At 49.2% G+C, this 19,424-nt stretch overlaps 1 protein-coding gene across 9 annotated transcripts in view; it reads left to right on the forward strand.

Moving 5' to 3' along the window:
• Positions 1 to 18,289, forward strand: part of PHACTR1 (phosphatase and actin regulator 1) — a 537,076-nt gene extending 518,787 nt beyond the window's left edge. For all 9 annotated transcript variants that reach the window (XM_045847180.1, XM_045847179.1, XM_045847177.1 and 6 more), the window contains 5 exons: positions 2,727 to 2,782; positions 7,413 to 7,474; positions 11,881 to 12,021; positions 14,057 to 14,133; positions 14,879 to 18,289. In XM_045847180.1, coding sequence (XP_045703136.1) covers positions 2,727 to 2,782; positions 7,413 to 7,474; positions 11,881 to 12,021; positions 14,057 to 14,133; positions 14,879 to 14,894 — 352 coding nt within the window. In that variant the 3' untranslated portion in view covers positions 14,895 to 18,289. The remainder of the gene's footprint in view (positions 1 to 2,726; positions 2,783 to 7,412; positions 7,475 to 11,880; positions 12,022 to 14,056; positions 14,134 to 14,878) is intronic.
• The last annotated feature ends 1,135 nt before the right edge of the window (positions 18,290 to 19,424 follow it).

Consider the following 19,424-nt stretch of genomic DNA (forward strand, 5'->3'; position numbering starts at 1 on the left):
ATTACCCAGGTGAGCCCAATGTAATCGCAAGGGTCCTTCTAAGAATAGGGAGGAGGGTCTAAGGCAGAGGGAGGTTGAAGGTGTAACATGGCTGGTTTGGAAAAGGCACAGGGAATGCAGCAAGCCTCTCGAAGTGGAAAAAAGCAAGGGAACAGATTGTCCCCTCCTTCCAAAAGAAACACACTCCTATTAACTTGCAGTTTCAGCCCAATGAAATACATTGGACTTCTGACCACTAGGACTGTAAGATAATAAGTTTGTGTTATTGTAAGCCACTAGATTTGTGCTCATTTCTTATAGCAGCAATAGGAAGCTAATACACTGGTTAAGAATATTCAGACTACAGAGACAGAATACCTGGATTTAAGTTCTAGCTCTGTCATGTGCTAGCTTTGTGGCCCGGTTGGGGGTGGGGATAAGGTATGCAACTTCCTCAGTTTCCTCATTTATATGATGGAAATGATAGTACATACTACCTCAAAGGGCTACTGTGAAGATGAAGTGAATTAGCATACATACAGTTCTTAGAAGCGTGCCCACACATTTTAGGCATTAAATCAGCATTAGCTTATTAAATTACTATTTATTATTTGCAGGGAAAAAAGAACATAGGCCAGGCAGGGTCAAATACTTTGTCCTAGGAAAATAGGCTCAGAGCAGAGCCAGAACTAGAACTCAGACCCCATAACTCCTGTGCTGTTCAGTGCTTTGTCATTACAGTGCCACAGTACCATTTTCCGACCGAATTTATTTTCAAAGTCAAAACAACTAATTACAGCACATGCCATTCCAGTGGGCTTAGCTGCATTTTGTAGCTATGATTAGCCTTGAGGTTCTCAGACCCTTTCAAGAGAGATGAAACATAACTAAAGGTGGGTTTCATCAGAAACTATGTGTGTTTGACCAAAAGCCTGCCTAGTTAATAACAGAACTATGTCTGGTTATAGTAGAGTCCCTCATTGTTTTGTCCCCTCCGAACATAACCCATAAGAAAAACACAAAGCAGACAGAACCAGGCACACGTATCCAATACTGAAACGGTGGGCTGCTTGGGACAAGCCAGCGGGCATATTCCGCAGACCTTTCTGGGCACAAGACTCCAAAACATTGGCCGACATTCCAATATGCACTCTCCACCTTGAATCCAGAGGGCTTGTTCAAAACATATTGTCCACAAAACCCTAGTTTCATTTAACACCTGGGTTTTACAAAATGGTCTCATCAAGGTAGCTGCACATCCCTATAAAAGAAACAAGTATTCTTGGGGAAAATACACTGAAAGATGAGGTAGAGCCCATACGAAGCTCATTCTAAGTGGAGTCAGTGGCTGCATTCCAGACCTATGACGTCAGTTTGCTCAGTTGTGTGATCTCAAGCTCCCTCCTATGGTAGGAGAAGGCTAGTTTAGAAAGGACTTCAACACTGCTGAGTCCAAATTTAGAACCTCCAATATGGTGAATTTCCAATTGGGCAGCTATAAATGTAAAATACTTTGGAATACAATTTCTAGCAGTTTCCAGGGTGTGGACCAAAAATTCTTTCTCTGGCACTGAAACCCATTCCTAGTCATCTACAGCCTATGCAACGGTATCGGGGGATCGCAGAGCGTATTGTTTTCGGGCCCAGTGCAATAAAAAGTGACAACAAGATTGAATTGAAAATGTTTACACTTACATCTGGGTCTTTCTTCAGATTCCGTGATGTAAGAATCTTGCCAACTATAGACACTAGTAGCCAACCCTTGGGGAGAGACCAGACTCTCTACTCGGGCAGAGTGCTCCTTTCCACCGCGTGGGTCCCACTGGAAGACTTCGAGAAGCGTCAGACCCCTCCCTCAATGAGCTGACACACCTCATCCCAGTGGGCGATGCAGAGTGCTGAATAATTGCAGGGTTGTTACATAATTTCCAAGAGCTTCAAAACTGGGAATGCCCCCTGAATGCCGGGGCCCACTGTGTTTGCGCTGACTGTTCCTGGAGCCTCACACTGCTGCCATACAAGTGCACAGTTCTCCCCTCTGGTGACCTGGCCATTCACTGGTGACTTACTTGTCACTGTGTGGTGCCTGCCCAGTGTCTGTCCCCACCCCCCTGCTGTTGCATCATAGCAAGTCATGTCCTTGCTGTGTTTCACTTGTTACGGCTAAATTACGTGCCGTGCCCAGCAACAGAAGTGTCACTTCTGTTCCTGTTCATTTGTCATTCCATGTCTAATAAGGCTGGGTGGTGATGGGTGAGGACAAGAAGAGCAGCTATTGTTCTTTGCAGACAGACAAGCTTCTTGCTCCTCCTTGGGGCCAAGGGCCTCTTTCTATTCTAACTGGGCCTGCACAGACAAGGCAGGAAGTGAGCTCTAGCCTCAGGGTGGGGAGAGAGAGGCAGAGGCCAAGGTCCCCAAGTGAAGAGGCCACAAGGAAAGAAAGGGACTTCTGTGAAGAGAAGTCCACTTGCCTGGAGGCACTGGAGGAGAGGGCTGGGGAGGGGCCTGCAGGGAGGAAAGAGGAGGGTCAGCTCTGCAGGGCATGACGTGAGGTGCCTTGCCTTTCCTGGAGTTGAAATTGAGGAACTGAGGAGGCGTCAGTGGCCAAAGTCAGTCTTTCAGAGCCCAGGATGGAACGAGAACTCCAGCTGCTGGCTCCATCTCCTGTATCTACAAGGGCCAGAGGGATTAATGACCCAAGGAGGATATGATATGGTCCAGAAACTTTTCCTGGATTTTTTCCGCAGGCGGCTGAGCCAGAGGCCGACTGCAGAGGAATTGGAGCAGAGGAACATTTTGAAACGTAAGTGACTAAGCCCATGGCAATTCCTGATGTGTTTGTGGTGGCTCTCACTATGATTTAATGTAGGCCACAAGGTCTGTCCCTTGTGCCTGTGCAGTAATGACTGAGAACGTCTGACGGCCGAGGCTTCTTCCCCATGTGTCAGAACCTCCCAGAGCAGCTCCCCGTAGAGAGGGCAGATTCTCATCCACCCGGCTCTTTCGAAGCTACAGGCTGTCCAAGCACCTTTTCTATAGTGGGCTGTGAAGTCAGAGAGAAGATGAAAATTCGTTGTAAAAGAACTTATTATTACATGATTTTGAGGAGAGTTAGCACTGCCTTTAATCCAGAATTGGCTTGAAAGCTGCCAATACTACATTAGAGGCAAAGATAAGGCAGGTGGCCGTTTGAAACCTGGGGCTAGAACACATCACTTTCCACTGCAGCTGGCCACTGGTGATCGGATCCCTCTCCCTCTGAGCGCTCAAGTTAAAGTCTAGGAAAGCATTTCCAAGAAGAAATGCTTTGTGTTCATCTCTCAGCTGGCTTCTGGTGTGCCTGACTAAGCTCTCACTCAAGAAAAACTCACTGTCGCGGAGGACAGAAACAAACAAATGAGGCCCTTGTTCGGTTTATGACAGAGATATTTGAATATGTACAGCAAATCCAGATGGTGCTTAAAATATACAGGGGTTGGCAGAAGCAGGTTTACAGTTGTAATACAAATAAATAATACAAGAATTGATAAATAATAATACAAGAATAAACCATTTCACTTACTCACAACTATAAACTACTGTCGCCCACCCCTGTATGTATATAAAATACTAAAAGAAATCAAGCATCTCATGGACACCTATATGCCTCAGTTTGGTGGTAGGTACTGAATAATTAAAAAATAAAACCTCTGCTGGCATTCTGCTCTGGCATGACTACCACTCTCACCGACACTTTCCTCGGGACGGTCAACAAATAATATTTTTAGTTTAACTCATGATGCTCTTTTCCCATATGCACATCCCCTCCAATTTCTCTCCAGAAAAGAAAAGTAGATGTTCTGCAGAATTTCACAGAAATGCTGTGCTATGCACGTGTGCCTGAGCATGCGTACACTTTCCTATCATGTGAAACCTCGGTTTGCAGTGCATGGGTATTTCCAGTTAGACCAAACTTCAACGAAACTGTTCTAGATTTTACTGGTCTGCCCTTCCTCGCTGTGGTCTTGTGACCTGATCGGCATGGAAGGTTACTGAGGTTGAGCTGTTGAATTTCCCCTGGGAAGGCTATGGTGGGAGGTGTGTGGGCGGGCAGCCCCTCCAGAGCACCCACCTGCGTGGTGTTTGCCTTCACCAACACCCGGCCTCCCTGCGCCTGGCAGGCCACTATCTCCCCTCTCTCAGGGGGTGGTGTTTTTAGGGTTGGTTTTCCTCAGGCTCGAGTGCACCTCATGCGTTTCCTAGGATTCCAGGAACTTATATATATATTTTTAACCAAGGGATGTTTATTGAAGCTTCTAAACTCAATATGCTGTAAAACAGTTAGAACTTTTTCAGATGATTTCCATGGTCAAGGAAGCACTTGACCTGTGTGATGTCTCCCTTTCTGCCCCAACCTGATACCTGACCTATGATAAACTCTCTGTTGCTAGAGATAAAGAAAAAGAGAAAGTGTCCCTTTATTCCTAAAATCACAAATCAGGTAAATAAGCTTCCTTCAAGGGAAAGCTAAAAACTTCCAGGAGATTGTTCAGGTTTCAGAAACAGTTCTCCTCTCAGCAAAGGTGTGGGTTTTGGAAAGAGAGAGGATCAAATCCCCAGCCCACCCCACTTACCCAGCCCCTGGGAGACCACGAGCTGACACTTGCATTGGGTTTTATTTCCATCCAGAAAATACTCAAATATTACAGACAGTTAAGTAAGCCCAAGTGTCTTAAATTCAGGAGACCGAAGAGGCTTAAAAGGTTGTTTCCATTTTTCCTTCTCTTTCCTCTTCCTTCTTGTCCTGTTCAAATAGCTGCAAATTCAAGAACTGCTTGAGCAGATCCAGCTTGATCATTTCATAGTTCCAAATCTTTTCAGAAAAAAAAACCTCATTTTTCCTGTTGGTTCTCATTTCTTCTCTGCATTCCAGAACATTGTTTTCCTAAATATGTTTTTCTATTTCCCCAATCTGATTGTGATAGAAGAAATTTTTAGTGGGCTAAGAAAGCGCCCTGAAGCACATTGTTCTAAAACTTACTTTCTGAGCTCTCAGTCCTGTGCAACACCGCCCTGCCCAGGCCTCTGGAGAAGGTGCACAGAGACGACGGGCTCTGCGGTGGGCCTCCGGGTCCCACTCCCAGCCCCGCCCTGCCCAGCCCTGGTGACAGGGCTCTCTTTGTTCAGCAGCCTGGGGGGCAGTGCACACGTCTAAGCACACACTGAGCACACTCTGATGGCGGCAGCAGTGATGACATCATGGCCTGCCCTGGCCTCTCTTCCCACTTGCCCACTGGGGTTGTCTTGGTTCCATTGGCCTGAGAAAACATACCCTGGGTTTGTAAATGGCTTTGAACTAAAGGTATAGATTCCATAGGTGGCCTTGGGGCCCCACCCCTGAGAAGGGCCTAAGAAATGCAGACATGCATGACGGTAAGAGATGACGGTCCCATGCTCTGTCACAGAATGCCATTCGTGGCATGGGAAGGAGCCTATAGGGTGAGGAATCCCTGACAGGAGTCTGAGGCCAGTACCCAGGAATGAGGAGGAGGAGGGCCAGCTCCGAGCAGGCCTTGGCAGGGGGAAGAGGCATGTCTCCCCGTGAGAAAAAAGGAGGTGGGCTGTTCATCTTACTAATTAGCTGTGTGTGGTGTGAGCAGCCACTTAAGCCCCTGGGCTTTCACATCCTCATTTAGAAACTAAGAGGGGTACACTAGGTGGCCTCTCAGGCCCCTCACATTCTGTGAGTTTGTGCATTGTAACCAAGCACCTCAAGCTGCCTCCTAGGCACCCCCCTCCTCCAGACTGGACCTCCCTCCTCCCGCCCTCCCACCTGCAGATGTGGCTGTCTGGCTCTCCATTTCTTCTGGGTCTGGCTGCCTGCCTCCCATCTTATTTATCGCTGATAGATTAGTTCATATTAAGATATCAATGGCTGACTAGTTTAATGGGTTTTTATCTAAGAGAAATTTACATTTTTAAAGGAATTCTGAGAGGGAGATAGGATCTTTAAACCCAAAGGGAGGAGCTTCCACATGGGTGGTTTGGGGCCCTGTGGGCAGGGTGCAGTGGGGACCTCTGGTGACCTCGGCCCACAGCAGGCCATGGGCGTCTCTGGTGCTGCCCCAGACAAGATGCTCATCCCCACAGGCAGCCAGATCGTGCCTCTGGAGTGTCGCCCAAGGGCCTGAGTTCTGCTCTAAACTGCCGTCTTCCTTCCAGCAGGAGGTACAGCCACCTGCGGTGGGCGTTGGCGGTGGTTGTGGTGGCCGCTGTCAGGGCTGACGAGGAGGGGCAGGCTGGGACCCCGCTTCCATGCACAGCAGCTTCCCTCTTTCAAAGATCTGCCCTGTGCTCAGACAACGGAATGGCAAGTGTGCGCTGACACGAAACGTTTAGTTATCAAAACATAGTTTAACACTAGTGATTTCACAAGGAGAGAATGCATGCCCAGGCACTCATAGTGTGCCCTGCGCCAACACCAGCTTGAAGCGGCTGTCTTTCACTCATGCCATTCTAAATCTGGTGGGGGAGAACCAGAGACATTCTTTGACTTCCATGATTTTAGGCATTATGTCTATAGCCACGCTTCCATTCCAAGGCCCAGAAGGCAACTGACGTACCCAAGTCATTCGGTTAGCTGGAAGGGAAAAACAAGCCTGAGTTCTCTGCCCTGCACATCTCTGCTCCCTTCCCCAGACCCTCTAACCTGCAGCTCTAAACGTCTGATAAGTAAGTCACCCCACATATTAAGCTGGAGACATTTAGGCTCCGGACTCTCCTCGTCTAAGACACTCGTTAAAGTCTAAATGCAGGCAATTGTATCCTACTTTCTGGCCTCACACGTGCTCAGTGGACTCCTTGGAAGATTCAAAGAATTCATGGGATCAGGGCTTTCAAAAGGTGAGCACTTTGAAATTCCTCTCTGTGCAGCCGGGCTCACATTTGGCATTAGCTGGACCTCACTGTGTCCCCACAGGTGACAGGCACCCTGTGGGGCCAGCCTTGGGTTCTACTCCGAACAGTGCACCAGACACGAGGGTCATGTCACAAAGAGCCCCTGCAGTCACTGTGAGGCTGTGAGGCTTCCAAAGAAGGGTGGGTGCCTTGCCTCCCCCCAAACACCCATGTCATGGCTGACACCCCCACCCCCGCCTCGTTTGGAACCTCCCTCCTTGCCTTGTAAGCCACACCTCACCCAGCATTTCTGCCTCAGAGACTTGAAACCCATGTGACAGAAAGAAAACAAAGTAAGACAGCCTGCACACCACCACTTGGAAATAATGTAGGAAGTTTGGAAAGTGTCCCCACAGGCCGAAGTCTGGCCCAAGACAGCAGCTTTCTCTTCCCCTTTTTACATTGCGAGGTGCTTGGCCCAGAGCTGCACAGGTTCAGATATGCTCTGTGTGCAACACTGTTTACAGAATCAAAAGCGTCTTCCATGTTTCTTTCAGCTCGGAATGAACAAGAGGAACAAGAGGAGAAAAGAGAGATCAAGAGGAGGCTAACTCGAAAGGTGAGAAAGTTCTCCACCAAGAGCTGGGGCAGGAGGTGGGGGTGCTTTCCATGCCTGTGTGCCCTGCTGGCCCCAGTGGCCTCGCAGCTGCCCGTCCCCTTGCAGGCGGCGCGCGTGCTCCCCCACCTCGCTGTCAGAGCGTGCAGCTGCCTGGTTCTCCAGGACCTCTCCAGGGGACCGTGGCCCACTCAGCTGCATGACCTTCAGTCCTTTTATCTGGTGACATTCTGTGTTGCATGATTTTGTGACACTCACCTGCCCCCAAGCAACTTGATGTCAAGTGCATTAAATTTGCAATTACAGTGAACATTTTATTTTTAAAAATGTACTGTTACCCCATCAAGCAACTGGAAACTCATTGTCAAAATTGGTAGCACAAATATAACAGTTATTTGCTGTGACCTTGGGAACACATGAATTTTCCTTGCCTCCCCTGAGACTGTTCCCTACCTATTAGCTAAGAACTGTTAGACTCCATTATACTAAATCCAATTTGGAGTATTGAATTAGGAAACATCCTAAAGTACTGATAAATATTATGAAGATATCTGAAAAGCACTTAGGAAAAAAGTCGTAAAACTAGAATTTTTATATATTTTTAATGTCCAAAATAGACAGCTTGGTGATGCCCTGCAGGCCCAAATGGACTGGATTCTACCCGAGTGCCCTTGTTCACAGCACTTTTATTTGAGGCTCTTCCTGGATGATGTTGACAGGTTAAGTGACGACACACAAGCTATAATACTATGTTCTATCTAATGAGAGGGGTTTGAATCCACCTTCCCCAGTGATCATCTTGAGAGAAAGATTCTCAAATCTCAAACAGTTAAGAATCCCATTAAAATTAATTTTAGCAGTTTATTAATGGATTTTTCTCCATAGAAATATTGCACAAAGGCAGGAATTCAAAGATCCTAAAATATCATACCAATTATTAAGGTGGTGACTTGTGCTTCTCATACTCTTAGAGCACCCCAGACTTCCGGTGACAAGCCAGATGCCATCCCAATTGAAAGTAGAATAAACAAGCTCCTGAAAGGCCAATGACAGGCCAGGATCCCCATGGTGGGAAGCAGAACAAGAGCTTCATGACCTCTGTTCACCCAGAGGCCCTCACCCCAGTCACGGTCTGAGTCTTTAAATCCTTAAGGCCACCCAGTCTTTGGACATGGGTCACCCTTTGCCTGGAGACTGAGGAGTGAGGAGGATGCGGGGGAGGGAGATGCATTAACTTGTTCTAAGTGTGACCTTGAAATAACTGTGGTATCAAAAAGAGGCTCATTTCTCATACAGAAACGTCCACACATTCAGAAAAAAGTTTAAATCCAGTTTTCATTAAGTCCATTGGAGTTGATTGCTGGGACCTGAAAATTCTCCCAAACTTTAGAGTTTCTAAAAACTAGAGTAAGGAAAATACTTAAACGCCCATCTAATTCTTATCTCTTTAAGAAAGAGTATATAATTTTGTTGAGAAAAACTTGACACATTGCATAACTCAGCAGGGAGGAGGGTGCCACCCCACACCCGTCTCCCCGGGGTGGGCTGCACTGGAGACAGGCAGCTCAGCAAGCCCATCGGTTCGGCAGGTCGGCAAGGCACGATAAACGCCTCCCCGCCTCTGGGTTTCCTGCCCGTCCTCCTGCCAGGAACACTGCCTTGTAACTTCAGCGTTTCCCTCCCCGGGACTGGCTTGGCGAGTTAGAAATAATGAGCTTGAGTTTGTGGGGGGCGGGTCAGTCACTGTTCTAAGGGAGAGACTAGAAGCTTTCACCTCTCTTTTTGTGGACAGAGCTGTGAGCCTGTCAGCAGGTAGGGAACCCACCACCTCCTGGCTCCGGGCAAGTTCTTTTTCTCGAGGGCCTTTGTCACACCGAGACCAGATGCCAGTGATGGTGGCTGCCTTTCAGTAACTTACCCTCCGCCCAAGGACTTCCTCAGTCCACTTCCATTTAATCTCAATGTACTTGGTGAGAAAGGTGGAACCCAGTCGCTGGTGCTGACAGCCGCAGACCAGTCATTTTCTTCAGCAAAATTGATATTCTCCTAAAAATTATGTTTTGTCTTTTAATAGAGGCCTGCTTCCCCTTCTAAAAAAATAATGCTAGCTAGCTAAATGGGTAGATAAATGGGAAAAGATGAGGAAGGGAGGGAGGGAGGGAGGGAGGGAGGGAGGAAAGAAAGAAATCCACTTGGGTCAGGTTATATTAATATTGAAATTTGGGTCTCAATTACTCTTTTGTTGAGTATTTGCTTGCCAATGATATTACTGCTGCCATAGACTGATACATAGTGCTACCAACCCCTGCTCTCTGCCTCTTCTTCCGGTCCATCACCCCTAGAAAATCAACTTTGGCCACACAGATCACTTCCTCAACATCTGAGGAAGGGCCTCGGGTTCTCATGCCCCGATGGCTGCAACCAGTCACAAGGTAAAGGGACATCTCCTGCACCCCACGTGGCCAGGGCAGGAGCCCACGCTCCCATGGGGTCCCAGTGGCCCACACACCACCTAGGCCTCTCCCAGCAGAAGTGGGTTCCCTCCTCACCCCCTCCCCCAGCAGGGGGATGAAGTGGGTCATTGACTTGGGGAGCTCATATCTAAGGTCCCATGGGATTCAGGCATGGAAAAATAGTCCCTGGCCTTCAGAGCTGACAGTTTTCCGTTTACTCCAGACTCTGCCATTGACGGCTATTAGTAAAACCCAGGTCATGATTTCCAGAAATATAAACTACAAACTTCATGCTTACAACTTTCCTGTGTCATGGCACACTTCAAAAATAATTCCTTTCCATCCAACACCCTGGGGTAAACCTTGGTAGTCCTAAGCAGCACAAACTGGGGATTTTGAGTGGGAATCCTTCTTTATCTGGAGTAAATATGGTAAACATTAACTGGCTTTATGTACTTTAACAGTAAAACCAAAGCTCCCCACACTCACATTTTTGAGTCAGGCCGGACCTCCGTTTCTGTTTACAACAACCCCGGCTGTAGAGGCTGGGCGGCCTATGGTTTCCTGCAACGGGCTGGCACTGATGCTGAATGTGCCTCCACGAAAACCAGGGCTGCCTCAGGACAGACCAAAGCCACCATGAGGGGGAGCCACATGCGGTCCAGGCATGTGGGCCCTGCCATGGCCCCAGAGGCCTCTGATCCCCACATCTTCCCACCACTGGCCAGAAGGGCACTGCCAGCTGCCTTGGTCCTGTCTGCAGCCTCACAAAACATATCACCATCCTAGTTAATACCTGCCAGGCAAGCACCTGGTCATGCTCCTTGGGGTAGGCCAGTGGGCAGCAGGTTGGAGCCTTCTGGCACCGGCGGAGGTGTGGCAGCTGCATGGTAAGGGTGAAGCAGGCAGGGTGGTTGGACTCCCTTGTGTGTGTCTGTTTTATCTGCCTTTGTGGTAAGATTCTATCTGACCACATCTTCTATTAATAAAATTAAATACAATCTAAGGCTTGGAGGAAAAATTACCTGTAAATAATATTGGTTGAACATGAATTGCTTTTAAATAATACCAATCGAACGTGAATTGACAGCATCCTGAAGAGAGGGCAACTATGTTGCTCCAGAAGAAATCCACCTAGTGACTGGAGGAGAGAGTAGAAACATCAGCCTTACATTGTTAACGTACAAAAAAGGGCACTAGTGAGAGACATCGGGATATGGATAAATACGAGTTCTCTTTTTATGTGCTTCGTTCCCTCGCTGCAGACCCATCCAAAGGCCCACCCCGAGGCTTCCTTGGCATAAACGTAGCCCGGCTCTGCCTTGGTGGCCTGACCTCTCGTTTGGACTCCTTGAGGAGCAGTCTCCACATTCCCACTCCAGCAATTCCCCGGAGCCTGCATGGACACTGTTTTGTGTCTAAAACACATCTATAAAATGATTTGCAAACCCATCTTTCAGAGAGCACTAAATTTGACACACGGATATGGACTCGCAAATCCAAAGTAAGACAAAACCTTTGTGTAATGTTCCTGTCACCTGATGCCAGAAGCAGGACAGGTGTGGAAAAATCCTCAGCAGATACCCACACCCACAGAGGAACAGCTGCTTGTAAAGATGGAGATACTACCGTGTACCTAAGAAAGAGACAGCCAGGCTGTCCATCTGGATGGGCCTGGAGCAGCTCAAGGAATAATAAAACTCACTCTCTCTCTCTCTCTCTCTCTGTCACTCTGTGTGTGTGTGTGTGTGTGTGAGTGTGTGTGTGTCTCATTCTCTCTCAGTTCTAGAAAAGTCCTGGGTGCAGGAATCAGGAGCCCCAGGTCTCCACCCAGCCCTGTGCCCCCTCTCCGTGTGATGTGTCAGTTGCCCCTCTGAGCCTCACTGCAGCACCTGTAAATTCACAGATGGATCTAAACTTCTCAGTTGACTATGTCCAACTCTCTTCCTCCTGCAGCTCAGCCAAAGGCCCACAGTGGAAGAACTTCGGGAAAGAAAGATCCTCATCCGCTTCAGCGACTACGTAGAGGTAGCAGATGCTCAGGACTATGACCGCAGGGCCGACAAGCCATGGACCCGCCTCACCGCCGCCGATAAAGTAAGCAGAGGGGGCAGGAGGTGGGCAGCAGGTCCCCACACCTTGGTTTTGCCCCTATACTGGATTTCTCTCTTGCTGCCTGGGATGCTGTACTGCAACCAACACCAAAGCCACCATCACGGTCCCAGTAATGGAGCACTCAGTGCCCGCTGGGCAAGCTGAGAGTCCCATGTCCCCAGCACCTTTCCCCTGGGCTCCAGATAATCTGCAGGGGTCGCTGCATTGGTTCTTCACTATTCTGGAGAAGGAACAAAGTGGACAATGATACTGGGCTGCTTTACAGAGGAGAGGCAGCGTGGGATGCTGTGCCCAGAGAAAGGAATAGCATGGGGGTGGCACAGGGCAGTTCAGGAACATGAGGCTGCACACTCACCATGGACCTCCGTGTGGAGGACACTGTCCTCGGCACCTAGTGGGGACTCACAGAACCAAAAGGGACCAAGGCTCTGTGCCTGCAGTTTTTGTAACCTAATGGCAAAAACAGGACACGAATCACAGATAGCAAAACATGCCCCACTACACTAAACCCGCATCGATTTGGAAAACAGAAAGAATAACAATAATCCGAACTTGAGTTTATTTTATAAGAAATGCAGGGATGCAGACGACAAGTCATTCTCACCTGTCCATTTGACGGTGTGTTAACATGAAGCTCTGGTTGGTCCTCCTTTGTGGTTCTAGTCCAGTCACCAGAGGGAACTGGTGAGCTGAGAGCCTTTTTTTAAAAGTCTAAAATAATGACTATGTCCACCGTACATGTGACATCAGGGCAGCTCTGGGGTACACTGCATCTTCCCCTGAAGATCCTGCCTTCTTGGCCTCACACTCCTTGGAGCCAGTGGCTTCTTCACTGGGACAGAGGAGGGAAGCTGTGGTTGGAGGGAAACTGATGTGGCCAGAGGCAGAGACATCCCTGCCTGGCTGCCCACAGATCCTGATGAGTGGGAAGCTCCGCCCTCGCCTTAAACGGAGCTCCCCTGCACAGGAATTCCTGGTGCGCGCGCGACCCCGGGTGCTGGCACAGACAGAACCAGCCCCAGGCGGCTGCGTCTGTTGTGCCAGAAGCAGAGGCCCCAGCCCTCGTTGTCTTGCTCACACTTGCCCTGCGGAATGCCTGCTTACCGAGGACAGGGTGTCACAGGTGCCAAGGGGAAGTGCAAGGCAACTCCACATGCACATGCCCAACTTCTGAGGCGCTGTTAGGTGGGCAGCCCGGGCTGCTGGGGAGGGAAGGATGAGACCCAGTGCCTTCTGGAAGCTCATAACCTGGAACTTAAACACTAGTGTGCCCTCCTTCCCTGAGGGGAGCCCATCCGATGCTACCTAAAGACTTCCACCCTCAAACTCTCACTGCTGTGATATTCCCATCAAAGCAAATATCAGCCTCAGAAAGAGCTCTACGAAAGGGCACGTGTTGCAGCCCCTGAGGTGTGAGGTTTCCTCCGACCCCAGGCACCCTTGTACTCCAGACCCTCCTCACCTGTCTCTTCCCTGTCGGTTGCCCAGCCAGCTCAGTGGGCAGTGCTCTAAGGGCGAGGTTATTCTGGTTTATCTCAGAATATACTACGGTTATTCAAAACATCCCATATACCCACCGTGGTGTGAAAAATATCATCTCAGCACCAAGAAAGCTGTGAACGAACGGAGGCCTTATAAATCAAAGGAAACTGGGGAGTAGGGTGGGAGGATCATCCACCCCTTCCAGAAATATCCATGGGAAGCATTGCTGTGGCTGCGACAAGTTAAGACGGTGTGCCTAAGGAAGATGAGAGGTTGGCATTGAACTTCGTACTCGGGAGCCCAGGAGTGTGGGGCCGGTGTGCACGCACTCTGGACATCAGACAGAATTCCATAATCATTTGCAACGTAAATTTAAGGGTATAGGGAATCTCAGTAGGTGATTTTTTTCTCCCAGTGAAAGAATCCATTTTGTATGGCTTTGTCAAAGATAAAAAAAATATTGTTAGAAATGAAATTAAAAGTGAACTCCTTCCCATCTACCTCCTCTGCAAACTCACGGCCTCTCTTGTTCCAGGCTGCCATTCGAAAGGAGCTCAATGAGTTTAAAAGCACTGAGATGGAAGTTCACGAATTGAGTAGACATCTAACAAGGTTAGTATCAATTGTGGGTTTTCCCCTCAAATTGTAACATTTACTTCCAAACTACCTGTCTGCTTCAAGATCACAGGCGGTGTGGTGGGTGTAGTGAAGGGGAGATGCAGAAAGGTCAGCATTAGGTCCCCACTGTGGTTACTGAAAGTAGGGGAAGGGGCAATTAAAGGCCCAGCCAGAAGCCCCCTTTGGAAGAAAGCCTAAGTGTTTCTACAAGAACTGAAGCTGAGGAGAAAACATCAGTGACAATGTACAGCCAGTCAGCAGAGGCCAAACCTAGCTCGCCTCTGGGATTCCATGCCGGCCCCCCAGGAGGCCCTGTGTGATGACGTTTGGGAAAACGGAACACAGCAGTTGGCGCGCTTATGTAAGGTCACTTGGCTAGTCAGTGGCAGAGCCATTAACAATCCTTGTGACACTCTCCTTTGGGGAATCTTTGGAGAAATGGTGCCTGGACTTGAGACACGGGGTTGAGTTCTGCACCTCACCGCCGAGTCTGGGCTGAGGGCACCAGGGCCACCAGATTAGTCCCTAGGTGTCCAGATGAAACTATTCCAAACCTGAAGGTGAATTCACTGGGTCTCGGGTGCCCGAGAAGCTCTGTGGGCATGTGCCTGTGGTAGAGAGAGATTTAAAATTCCCTCTCGCTGTCAGAAACAAGGACTCTAAGGATGGAAAGCTTGAACTGGGAAACTGAGCACCTTTGCCAGATGCTTGGTCTTTACTTAAGTATTTGTTTTCCTAGGTTTCACCGACCTTAACAGTCAAAGTCCTCTTGAGTGCTATGCTGTCTTCAAAACATAAATTTATAAGAACCATAAGTGCTGGTATTTATTCACTTCCCCATCACGATGTAAATCTTCTGAACTGCCTTTTTTAAAAAGAAGAAGAAAAATAAAAGGAAACACAATCAAGATTCTGTTTGCGAAAGCACCATGGTTACTGCTCCCCGGTCAGAGCTGCTGGCACCACCGCAGACCCCAGACTGTACCCATCACCGGCAGGGCTGCCAGCACCGGCGGCACCTCAGCGAAGACTCTCCGACCCTCAGAGCAGCCCCAGTCCTCTCCAGCCAAGCCCAGCAGGCTCTGCATTCACTTGGGCTCCAGGGAACCTCTTCCTCAAAAGTATCTGTCACCTAAGTCCAAAGAAAGCCAAGGTGGTGGGTGTGGCCTGGGAAGGACTTCACAAAGCAAATGATCTGGTCGGCCTTCTAGACCCGGCCAAACACAATGGCTGCAGGCATGGCTTCTGGTTTGGGATCCCCGTAGGAGGAGGATGCTGAGAGGGAGCACTGGCTCAGTTGCACTGACCTTTCTCCCTCTGGCCACCCTCCATGCAGCGAGCAAAAGGGAAGAGCCCTTTTCCCAGGGGGAGTCTGTGGTTGATGGTCAGTCCTAAGAGTGCTTGTGTTCCAGGCATGCGAGGCTGACACTGAATGCCTATTCTGTCCCCTAGACAGAGGTGAGCTGCCTTCCAGGGAGCTCTGATTTGGAAGGGGAAAGTCGCCATCTGCTCAGTTCAAGTGAACTGACCCATTGTATTCAAAGTCCAATGTTACAGGTGATCTTAATGCACATGAACAGCCATCGCTAAGGTGTGCCTATAGTATCATGCTCGTGAGCAAAAGGACCATATTGAGGGCACAAAGGCTGAAGGCTGCCATGAGAAACTCGGCTTGGCTGAGGTGTCATTTTCTCAGTACGCCCCAGCACTGGTGACTGTATGGCTGGGAGTTAATGGCTTCTGAGTGTAGAACCAGTGCCTGCAGGCCAGAAACCATGCCTGAAAGACTGGTGTCCCAGTCACTGATGAGCTGATTGGTACCCTAGAAGCACTTGATGGCCTTCTCGTCTCCTGTCTTTGCACTGAAGAGTCTCTATGGAAAAGCCCCAGAGCATGGCACGGGCCAGAATCATGCCAACACCAGCCACGCCTGCCTTGTGCTGTGCCTCCCCGCTCATATTTATCCACAGAGAACCCTTCATGTCCTCATAAGGCTGGTGAGGGTGATTGGAGACATATCCCTAACTGTTCTCCTCACTTGGGACCACAGGAAAGCATGCCCTGTTAACTGAGGGCAGCATGTGCAGTGAGAGAGAGAACAAGTCCCAAACCCTAACGGCCGTCTCCCTGGGGCCCATTGCAGCAGTTCTGTTTCTCTCCTGGGCGCTTGCAGGGCCTCCGTCGCCAGGCTCTGCCTGGCTGCCCGCAGTGGTCTCAGAGTTACCATGATCTTCCCAGGGAATGGGTCGCTCTCCACCACACATGCCCAGGATTTAGAAAGATGCCAGCTTGGCCTTCACAACAAAGAGTTAACCAGTCCCCACCACCAACTGTGTGGGACGCAGGTTACTCTTGGGATGCACGTCATCAGTGAGGCCACTCACTTTCTGCAGGCATTCTCGGCTCTCGTGGCCATTACCCAGAGCTGTGTGTATTTGCAGGGATCTCTGGGCAGTTCTCCAGGCACTGCCCACCAGCCGCTGCAAAGCTGCATATGCTTTGCTCGCAGCACCTGGAACGAGCACGCTGCCACCCGTCCCAGGAGGATGCCATCACTAGACCCTTTTTTTTCTTTGAATGCTGAATCTGAATAGTTACTGACATGGGTAGAAGTACCTTCAGGGAAAATGTGTGTGGTCAGGACTTCAGTGTGGCTGTAAGCACTGTCTTCCCAAAAGGCTTGCTGACGTCTGAATGTGCAAATGATGTGACAAAAGATGTAGGGCTCTTTCATTTGACTTCTCTATGGCAGGCACCTATTCGAGGCGGAGGTGCCTGCTTTGCTGGGAGCTGAGTCTGAGCTTCCTCTTCCTGGCAGCTGTGCTTCTGGTGGCTCGCAGTGCCCTGGCGGCAGGGTCAGGCCTTCCCCCTGGCCCAGGAGCCAGTCCAGTGGAAACTCATTCCATGACCAGGGCTCCTCCAACCAAGGCCAGTGGCTTCTCTGCTTGCCTGGGTTCTTGGGCCTTTAGGATTCCAGGGGACTTGAGGCCCAAACCAATTTCCATGGAGCCAGCCAGCTGGTAGTCCAGGTTTTCCGCCCAAAGTGCCCTACTCTTGCAGTCCCCTTTGTTCATGGAAGAAGCTGAACACATGCTCTACTTGTCTTCCTGCAGAGTGCCATTCTCCAGAAGTCACTTGCAGGGTTAGGGGTGCACCCTCCATGCCACTGAGAGCTCCCACCACAGAGGTGGGTGATTTCAGACCCACTGTAAGTGGCTCAGCAGCCTCAGTGGACCCCAGATGGCACCTCGGCTGTCTCTTTCCTTTCCTGATATCTTGAGGTCTTTACAGAAATCTATCCAAATTTCTTTTTTGCCACATTATTATGACAATTGAAAAATGTGTGTTACTTTCTACGATGACAAATTGACATTAATTATGGGGCGGGGAGGATGGCCTACCTGGTTTACAATGCGTTCCTTTTCTGAAAAAGCTGTTTTTTCAAGTAAAGTTTTATTTCCTGTGTATAAATTTCCAGCTGAGCCTCTTGTCATTTGGATTAGCATGAAAGGAAAAATGTGGTATTTCTCAGATCGAAATGTTTCCTTTGAAACAAGACACTGCCCAGCCCCCCGTTGCCTCTGTGACAGACCAGTGCCATCGGTCGGCCTCTGTGCTCTTTCGAAATTGCGCTGTTCCCTCCCAAGACCCCCAAAGCCCTGGAAAACGTGAAACTTTAGCCTTTATATCAGATTAGAGAAACCAAACAGTGTGATGGTAGATGTGGTGAAACCTCCGAGTTTATTTTTCTCCCGCTTATGAACGTGTATCTCTATTTGCTGAATGACAACCGTGGAGTGTGCTTCGGTGAATGGCCGCCCGGCTCCCCCTGCGCACAGCCAGTGTGCCGAGGTCACCTTAAGTGAGTTCTTCCTCCCATTTGTCTGTTAATCCCCAAACCGGTTGCTTTTTCCACTTGCTTCCCAGGTGTCTGTACATAGTTTTTCTTTGTATAGGAGAGCTCTCTCGTGTTCAAATTTAACAGACGACGGCTGTGTGAGGAAGACAATGTAAATAGAATACAAATTAAACTGGATCTCTATGGCCTAGGTTTTGTACATACAGAAACTGCATGGTATTTAAATTATTGTTTGTCTCTGATGATGTATGCAGTTTCTTTAAAAACAATTCAAAAAACCTTAAAAAATCATTTTCTTGCCTCCTGTGTGTTCTATCAACCACCAAAAATCCTTATTGGGCTGGGGAAGGGGCATGAAGGCAGGGATAGGTCACCTCATCTGCAACATTGTACGAGGTGTGGGGTGCCGGGCAATCTCACGTTTCCGGTACTGCTGGGGAGGGAAGGGTTGTTGCACGTAAGTTAACTTTCTACATGACATTTGTGTTCCAGGACTTTCTTCCATACATTTGTTTTAAGAATGTCTAAAATGCATTGCCCAACTATCTGCACTTTAATAATGTGGGATTGATGAATGTGAGTTGACTTAGTAACTCACTCAGAACCCTCTGGGCAGCATCAGATATCAGACACTCTTATATCGCAGCAGGGCCTTGGAGGGGCAGGGGGCACTTTGAGGTCTCACTACCCAGAAGCGTGAGCCTCAGACCACTTTACTCTTTCAGTACTGATATCTGACTCCTTTTTTGAGAAGACTGGGTATTTGTCCCGTAAAGCAAAGAGCTTTACTATTTAATCTTCTGGTCCTAACGTCTTTTTGAAGGTTTGGGAGAAGCAAGCAGGGCTGCAAAGCTTTCTGGCTACACTTGAGGTGGGGGAAATTGCTGCATGACATGTCCTTGGTCCAATGATATAGGAGTGTGGCTCTGGGAAAAAGCAACCTCACATAGCACAGCTCTCCAGCACCGGTGCTGGGAATCGCCCAGGAGCCTTGTCAAAGTGCCGGTGCCAACTCAATAGATCAGGAGTGGTGGGGGGAGGACCTGAGAGTCCTCATTTCTAACTAGCTCCCAGTGCATGCTGATCCACTGGCCCAGGAATCACACTTCTGAGGAGCAAGGGCTTGAGAGAACAATGCAAAGGGAGCTGCTTTTCCATTGCCTGGGAACCTCCAGCCTGGGAAAGCAGAGTGACCCCATACACTGTTGATGTCTTTGCTGAGAGCATCACCCAAACCCCACTGGAAGTCAGCATCCCATGGCATTGCACTGGGGGATACGCACGGCGCTCAGCTGTGCAGGAGGAGGGCCACTGGGGCAGGAGTAGCCACAGCAGAGAGGGCGAGTGGTTTGCTGGAAGGATTTCAGTTCCAGGCTGAGCTTCTCCCTTCTTCCTTCTCCTCACCAGCAGAGCTCTCAGTAAATCT

Source organism: Phyllostomus hastatus, unplaced genomic scaffold (genome assembly GCF_019186645.2).
Source record: "Phyllostomus hastatus isolate PE091 unplaced genomic scaffold, TTU_PhHast_1.1 phas_contig_524, whole genome shotgun sequence".
In the NCBI taxonomy this organism is placed as follows: Eukaryota; Metazoa; Chordata; class Mammalia; order Chiroptera; family Phyllostomidae; genus Phyllostomus; species Phyllostomus hastatus.